General features: G+C 39.8%; 1 protein-coding gene across 1 annotated transcript; it reads right to left on the bottom strand.

Annotated features, from left to right (window-relative positions):
- Positions 1–5533: 5533 nt before the first annotated feature.
- On the bottom strand, positions 5534–6324 carry LOC122013547. The gene is made up of 3 exons (XM_042569811.1): positions 6182–6324; positions 5890–6104; positions 5534–5816 (listed from the first exon to the last, which is right to left on the bottom strand). Exons 1-3 carry the CDS (start codon positions 6272–6274, stop codon positions 5534–5536), a joined length of 591 nt encoding a protein of 196 aa, XP_042425745.1. The 5' UTR covers positions 6275–6324.
- Positions 6325–9061: the final 2737 nt, after the last annotated feature.

Genomic DNA, 9061 nt, shown 5'->3' on the forward strand with positions numbered 1-9061 from the left:
GTGGAGAATAGAAATAGAAGTTTTCATGCTCTCCATTTTATTAAGTAATGACCTATTTTCATGTTGGGAGGATTAAATCATTCACCACCAATTCTCCAAATCAAATATTAACTTCTAATACTTTTTTCATTCCCTACTCCCTTTCCTCCCAACCAAACATCCCTCAGTAAATCGGAAAAAGAAGACGGTTGTGCTACGTTAGTTTATCAACTTCTTGAATAGTTATGAGGTATCTATAAGCTATATTTACTACAAAACTATAAATGTTTCATTGCCTTGGAATCGTCACTCGTGATTACATTTGTCTAGGCAAAAATAAAAATAAAAATAATAAAACTAATCTGATATGAAGGGAGCTTCATGTGCAAATCATGTGGTTGTCCATGGTGCTTAGTTGGTTAGAAGTGATAGCTTTATTATAATAGGAAAGGGTTTAATTCTTGACAAGCATATGTCCTTAAGGAAAATAAAATTTTCCCACCATTTAACCATTTAACAATCGATTATAAGATGATCTAATGATTTATCTATTTTTATATAATATAGGGACGAATTACAAGGGACAATTAAGATGAACATAATTATAATTTTTTTAATAATTTTTTACTACAATGTGTAAATCATGTGAGAAACATAGCTTAGATAAGGTGTTTAAAGAACCATAAAGTAAAATTTCAAAGGTAACATAAAGTGGCCCTAAATAATACTATGGTTAAATTGTAATTGTCTTCCAGGATAAAGAAAAAAGGGTGATTTTCGTGATAACCTTTTATTTTATTTTTTTAAGAATATTTGATGTGATAAAAATGATGATCAATAAATTAAAAAATACTACGTTCGGTCGGAAGTCCATTATCTGCATGCTCTGTTACTAGATTGAGCGGAGGAGCCACTCGGCCAGAAGTCCACTAGTCACGTGCTCTGTCGCTGGGCCGAGCGGGATAGCTGCTCGACCGGAAGTCCACTGTCTGTGTGCTTGGCTGATGTCGAGTCTGCTGCTAGACTGAGCGGAAGAGTCGCTTGTCCCGATTTCTGCATGCTGCTCCCTTTGCCATCCTCTTATTTGAGTGTCGGGTGCTCGGCTCATGGTCGAGTCAAAGGTCATATCAGATCGGGCCTTTCTCTTCCCGATCGACAAATGATTTCTAAGCGTTGACCGTCTTGACTTTGACCTTCACCATAACAGCAGGGTAGGGCCCCTTATCATCACCGCATCACAAGTTTCCCCCTCAAGTATAGTCGAAGGAGGCTATAAGTCCGACTGACTGGACAATTGTCTGAACAGATTTCTCCCGATCGGCCTTCGACATTGTGTGGTTTTTGCTCGAGAGGCGAATTCACCCTGTTGGTTGGCCTGTTGAAGTTTGTCGTTCGGCTGTAGGTAAGCTCCCCCCATCTGATTGATATGACGAAGGTTTGCACTTGTGAAATCTTTCCTTGGGCTGTCTTGGGTGAGCGCGAATTAGGCTGACGTCACTCAGATTTCTTGGAAATCATGCAAATCCTACGCATTAAGGCTGAGCGCGCTCCCATGCCGTCATTAAATGTCGACCTGTGGCAAGGCGTCACATGTCACGCCCGATGTCACCGCACGCCTGACGTGATAGGCATGATGTGACATTTGGCGTTTCAAATTCGATGATGAGATCTTGGCTTGGGTTTCCACGACCTAGATCAGACAGCTCCGGTCGGCCGAGCCCGAGGCTTATAAGCTCGTTGCGTAGACTCCTTCGCACACTTCATCTTTGAGTTTGAGTTCTTCGGTAGCAACCTTCCTCTGCTCCTGTGCGACCTTCTCCGACGACCCTCCGCCATTGGTCCTTGGCGATTCTTCTTACTTGTTTTCCGATGACTTCACAGTAAGCCCTTTCCCTTACGCTCGTGATTCTTCTTTCCGACCGCCTTTTCTCTTTGCTTTCTCTGTTTCCATGGCAAGTTCTTCGCAGCCGCCTACCTCTGTCCCTGAACTCTGGTACACATCTATGGAATCTAGGCTTAATGGAGGCAATGCTGAGAGCTTGAGAGACGTTTTTGAAATTCCTTCTGATCATCAGATTATTCTTCCTTCTCCGTTCAATCGGCCCAATTCTCCGCCGATCGACTGTATCTGTTTCTTTCGAGATCAGTTTATCGCCGGTTTGTAGTTTCCCCTTCATCCCTTCATTCCCGCAATTTGTAAATATTTTCACATTTCCTTTCCTCAACTTGTGCCGAACTTCTTCCAACTGTTGTGTGCCGTCGTTGTTTTGTTTCGTCTGCACGACATCCCCCATACTCCTTGGGTCTTCCACTATTTTTACTATCCTAAACTGTCCGAGCCCGGGACATTCCTTTTCCAATCTCGAGTGGGTCTTATTTTCTTTGATAAAATGCCGACCTCCAATAAGCATTGGAGAGAGTATTTCTTCTTTATGTACCTTCCCGAACGACCAGACTTCTCTACCAACTGGCAACTCGAATTGACCCCTCAACCGGCTCTCAAGAGATACAAGAGTCTATCGGAGTACCTGCACGCCGCCTCGATGTTAGCCGGTTAGAAGTACGACATCCACAAGTTGCTGCTTGAGGGTGTCCTGTACATCTTTGGACTAAGTCCGATCCGCACACGGCTCCCGACTAGCTTAGGTATGAGGCTTCTTTAATTCTTCCTTTGATGCTAACTGATTTCTCTTTCTCTTTTGCAGACAAAGTCATGTTACGAGCACAGTTGGCCAGCAAAGCGAAGCTCAAGGATGTTGTGATCAACGTAGTTGCTGTTGAAGAATTGGCCAGTCGCGGCCTACAACCAGTCGGCTTACATGAAGAGCCCCAGGATGAGAGCGATGCGACACCAATCTTGGTGAGCGGAGGTGAGGCCAGCCATGCGCTAAGCGGGGGAGCGGCCATGGGATCACAGACTCCATCCAAACGGCACCCGATTATCCTAGTTGAGGAGCCCTCCGGCTTAGCCTCCTCCGATGTACCATTGAACAGGTGCAAAAGGCGCCGAGCAGAGGCTTAATCGTGCTCCGCTACTTCAGGTGCGCGGCCGTCGAGCGGGTCAAAACTATTGGATCATGAAAGTCGATAGAGGGGGGGGGGGTGAATATCGATTTAAAATTATTTGTAGCGAGTTAGAGTAAGCAGCGGAAAAATTAAAGCGACCCCTAGAGCCGGTCCCACGGATATGGCGGGAGATAAATGCAGGTACACAACTAAAAACGCATGGCCGAGATATTAACCCCAGCCAATGACACCCCGAGAATTGAACCTTGGACCTCTCGGCCACGAAACCATGTGCCCTCAGTTGTGCTATGCCCTGGGGACTAATAGGAATGAGAATCACGATTGTATTATCGATGTTTGATTTAAATCAATGCCAGTAATACTAATGAAATAAATTTCTAATTTTATCCTTATTAATTAATGTATTAAAAATTATTTTGAGTTTTTTAATTTTAAATAACTCAATATAAGGTTTTAAAAATAACTACAATATATAAGATTTTTTATCGATAATTTTAGTGCTATTACTTTTTTTTTTCCATTTTCTTCTTTGGCACATCTCTCTTTCCTCTTGCTATTTCGCCCTCGACCTAATGACCATCACTGAGGCAAAAGAACCTAAATCTATGATTTGCATCGGCTGTGCTGGTGAGTGTCGCGATAAAGCTGGATTGCTTTTGCTTCCTCCTCCAGATCTCGGTGGGTCGGTGGGACGACGACTTTGTCGATTAGGCTGCGAGTCCGTTATTCGCTGATTGGAGACAGGTAGATGAGGCGGGTAGTTGTTGAGAAGTGGTTTACATTTAAGAGGCGAAAGCTGCAGCCTGGCTGAAGGATCTTTAACTGAATTACCTTGGGAGATTTGATGGCGTCCAGGTTCTTAGGGTCGTTGTCATCCTTTTCATATCATTTGGATTTCTTTGGCTGGGAGGATGGGGAAGTGGTAGTGGGAGAGAGGGAGCAGGAGATGACGCAACCGTCTGGGAACAACTTTGCAAGTGATGGCTGTTGTTGCCAAGGCAGCAACATGGTGTACTTGACTCAGATGTTGGATTTCCTTCGCTGGAGCTACTCCGACCAGCTTCCACTTCGCCGGCTGATGGAGGAGATGGGGCTGCGACACGGAGGGATGCGAATGAAGGGGGCACAGGAATATTTGGTATCAAGGGGAAAATTTCGTATTAGGTCAAGAGTATTTTTGAAATAAAAGAATATTTTGATTGTTGAAAATAGAGTAATGTTGATTAGGGGGGGGGGGGGGGGGGGGAGGGGGAATGAATCATTGCCCAATATTTATAAGGATTCTTAGTGCTTTTACTTTTTTTTTTCCTTTTTCTTCTTTCGTTGGCACATCTCTCTTTCCTCTTGCCATTTCGCCCCCGACCTTATGACTATCACTGAGGCAAAAGAACCTAAACCTATGATTTGCATCGGCTGCACTGGTGAATGTCACGATAAAGCTGGATTGCTTTTGCTTCCTTTATCAGATCTTTGTGGGTCGGTGGGACGACAACTTTGTCGATTAGGCTGCAACTCCGTTATTTGCTGATCGGAGACAGGTAGATGAGCCGAGTTGTTGTTGAGCAGTGGTTTACATTTAAGAGAAGAAAGCTGCAGCCTGACTCAAGGATCTTTAACTGAATGACCTTGGGAGATCTGATGGCGTCCAGTTCTTCGGGTCGTTGTCATCCTTTTCATATCATTTGGATTTCTTTGGCTGGGAGGATGGGAAAGTGGCAGTGGGAGAGAGGGAGCAGGAGATGACGCAACCGTCTGGGAACAACTTTGCAAGTGACGGCTGTAGTTGCCAAGGCAGCAACATGGTGTACTTGACTCAGACGCGGGATTTCCTTCGCTGGAGCTACTCCGACCAACTTCCACTTCGTCGGCTGATGGAGGAGATGGGGCTGCGACACGGAGTGATGCGAATGAAGGGGGCATGGGAATATTTGGTATCAAGGGGAAAAATTCGTATTAGGTCAAGAGTATTTTTGAAATAAAAGAATATTTTGATTGTAGAAAATAGAGTAATGCTGATTAGGGGGGGAGGGAGAATGAATCATTGCCCAATATTTATAAGGATTCATTCCCTTATTTATATTCTCATTCTTATAATCCAAAGATTAACATTGACAATCAATGATTAGTATTTTCATTCCCCATCCTTATTCCTCTAAACAAAACAACCCCTTAATACTAAAAGGTCATCAAGGAAGGCCAATCAAATAAAGGAAGCATGAATTGGCAAACTGATAGAGCTGGAACAAAATGGAGAAACTAGAGATATATTTTAAGTTCAAATTAACAATAGAAAAAAATATCTATTCATTTTCTATAAAATTTTACATAAAAATATAATATATATAAAAATTCATAGTAAAATCATGAATGTAATAATTGAAATAAAAAGGCCTTATAATATTATACAATTTATCATTATACATTAAAATGATAATTCAAAGATCAGAGCACAAGCAAGTACACAATACTAATACTAATCAGCAATTACAAATGTTATAAGAGAAAGAAATGCACGTAATTAGTATTGCTAAGCCCCTTGGCTAACCAATTCAGTAGCATAAACCTGCCCATACTCTCCCTTCTTAACCTCCTCGTCCTCAAAGTGATCAGCTCTTACGTTCAAGGTCAGCGTGAGGCAAACAAGCCACAAGATGGCCGCATCAAGGGCGAGAAAAGCTGCGCCACCAAACATGCCGGTCTTTGCCGTGGGACACTGAGTCGTGAGATCGTAGTGAACGTTGCGGGATCGGTGTAGGCCTTCAGTAACGACAGTCCATATCAAGAACGCAAATGCTAGAGTTGACACAATCCTGAAACAAGACGATAACAAGTTTATGAATACAGAACTGACGCCTTCACAGTAAGAAAGAGTAGTGAACTCACTCAGCGATCACAAAGAATACGAATAAGGCGGAGTAGCCAAACAGGACATTGTTTGAAACAGCCTTCCCTTTGTAGTTAAAGAACACAGCGACATGCCCTCCTATGATCGTAAAAACTAGAGCAACGACTGACAAAGAACCGACCAGCACTGTCGGATCGCTTGGGAATTTGCAGATCACAACGCCCTTTCCTTGAATTGGAGTTCCAAACGGAGGCTGTAAAATGAATACGCGAAATGAAACGCTGAACCTTAATACTAAAGAATATAATTCCAAGAGATAGCAGAGGGAACCTTTTTGTTCTCTGCGACAATAGCCAATATGAAGGACAAGAAGCCTAGAATAATCACAAAGGACCCAATCTTTCCACTTTGCTCCAAGGCCATTGCTGTTCGCGAGGTAACGGATCAAATCGCGGCTTCAACACTGAGATATCCAAAAGGAAATATGAAGCTGCAGAATGTAAATTTTAGAGAAAATGAGAAAGAAGAATGACTAATAGGGTTTAAATTAAACCTGCTGAGAATTCTGAGAATTTGTGGCCTGTATATCCTTTGTGAATGCGTTGCATATATATCGTTGGAGGAGATCCATAATAAGTGCGCAATAAATAGGAGACGAGCTGGATTTTGATAATACGTTTGATTTATTAGGTTGAGCGATTCTGACGCCAACCAAAGTGTAGGAATGAGTTTAAAATTCTGATATTTCTACATCCTAACTGTATATAGTGAAAAATAAAATTTATATTGTATGATTAAATAATTAAATCAAAGGAATGTCTGTAAGAATTTTTTAAATAAATATAACTATAATCTTTAATTAAACTATGCATTATAAATTAATCATTTAAGTTAGATTCTAAAAATATAATAAAGATAGACTATCAAATGATTGAAACATCTAATATCAATTTAATCATTTTATTTAAACATGCTTGACTATCTAAAACAAGGATACTAAATCATTTTTTATAATCTAAGTAAAACTATTAACATATATGTATCATTATACATATGAATCAAAACATATATTAAGAATTATACCTCCTAGACAACTTTTGTTTGGGGATGACTCCTATTATTTTAGTATTTGTGAAATCGCTCTTCCTGGTTTGTCTCAAACTCATGCTTTCTTAGTCTAATCCGATCCACAATCGGAGTCCCTTTTTAAATACTTGATCGTACTAAAGATCAAGTGTCCTTTTTCGTCAAGACAATAGAAAAACCTTCCTCGAGGGAGATATTGTCCAATTATCCCTTCACAAGGGGCTGCTAAAAAAACCCTCAACAAGAGGTAATAACTATAAAAAAATCTGCAAAGTGATGGGTGACAATAATGCATTTCAAAGAGGAGAAGAAACAACAAGGAGATGGATCTCTTTCGATGAAAGAAAGGGAAGAAGATCTCTAAATTCTTCCTTTAAAAGGTAGCAGCAACTAGGTAAAGGGCTGCCGAAATTCTCCAAGGATATATGGCTACTGTAAACTCTCAAAGAATATATAGCTATTGAAAAACCTTCAAGGGAGATGAAGAGGTGTTGCTGAAATTACTCCAAGGAAGATGAAAATTTTCCTTCTGAAAATTCCAAGGGAATTCTCCACGGAGAAGAGAAGAGGTGGTTGTCCGAATTCACCAAGGGGAAGAGAAGAGGTGGCTGCCCCTTAGAGCAGATTTCTTCATTGAATAAGGGAAATATCTTTTTCCTTCCTTTAATTTTGAGGGCTGGCGAAAATTTTCAAGAGTGGACGAGTGGAGGTGTGGAGAAAGTGGTGTATATGGTGAAAAATTACTCCTCATATTGCATAAAAACCAAGTATTATTTTTCTTTTCATAATACTTAATTTGATTTTAATAGGTTTGAGGTTTCTAGGCCCATTATATCTCTTCCATCTTAACCGGATGTAGAATTTTTCTATAACTCAATTATGAGAATTCATCATAATCATACAAATGATCCAAAATTATCGGTATGACGAACACACTTGCTTAATATTATGACAACACAGATTCAATTTGTAGATTCTGTGTGGGATTCTTTCACTATCCTTGTATGTATTAACTGGAAATCGCTCATAAACTTTGTTATGAGTCATAATATTTGATTATATTAAACTTTATTCACTAAATTCAACTACTTAATTTTACTTTGTTAATGGGAAATAGTGAAACTAATACTTGTTTGATCCTCAATGGTTTAGGCATACACCTTGCCGTGGTTCACAACTCTTTGTGATGTAAGACGATGCTCGCCCGTTATTTAAACATACCCTTAATACCCTTTCTTTGATCAACTGCTTGATTATAGGATGTCAGAACTAATTCTAATAAGTACGTATTGAATTATGGTAAAAACGTCTAGCAACACTACCCTATGGCTTCCTAGGTATCACTGAATAGTGATTGCAAGAACCAATCTATTATGGTTAACGTACAATCTGATCCCTTCATCTCATATATCCAGGTCAAATCTACAACCATTGGTACATTGAGGTTTGAATATTGATTTGACAATCATGTAGTGTATCTTATAGTGACAACGCATATACAACTAGGAAACTCCTTTCTTAAAACACATCTTACAGCTCTTATAAGAGACTTCATATACTATAGAACAATATAGTATATAGGATATCATGGGTGTGTGGTAAATCCCCATCTATAATATACTGACTCTTATATATTTCGTTATTATACTCAATCTCATCACTTAATAACACTAATGAAATCAATAAACTAGTCAAAGTGTATCCTCAACATATAGAGTCTAAGTGTTGTTTCGGGCTATAAGGACTACTAGTGTATAACCATAACCAAAGACTTATTCACTCGATACATATAACCACTTGGAAAGTCTATGTGAGAGTTATTTGATGAACTCATTGTATAAGCATTCATCTGTATGTTTGAACATCTCTATGTTGTTACTAATAAAATGTGGTATACTACATAATAGGTGCTAGTTTCTAACTTGGACAACCTTTTTTATTTCAGTTTATTAGGCAGTTCAATTGGCTAGAAATATATTTAGAATATACAGTGAATATTGATGTATGTCATGATGGTCATCATATGTACCACCATATCTCACTTTAGTATATTCAAGGACTTTATTTATGCATCGAGCATGAGTACAAAGATAATGTAAATACTAAACTCAATTGAATTATATT

Source organism: Zingiber officinale, chromosome 8B (assembly GCF_018446385.1).
Source record: "Zingiber officinale cultivar Zhangliang chromosome 8B, Zo_v1.1, whole genome shotgun sequence".
Lineage (NCBI taxonomy): Eukaryota > Viridiplantae > Streptophyta > Magnoliopsida > Zingiberales > Zingiberaceae > Zingiber > Zingiber officinale.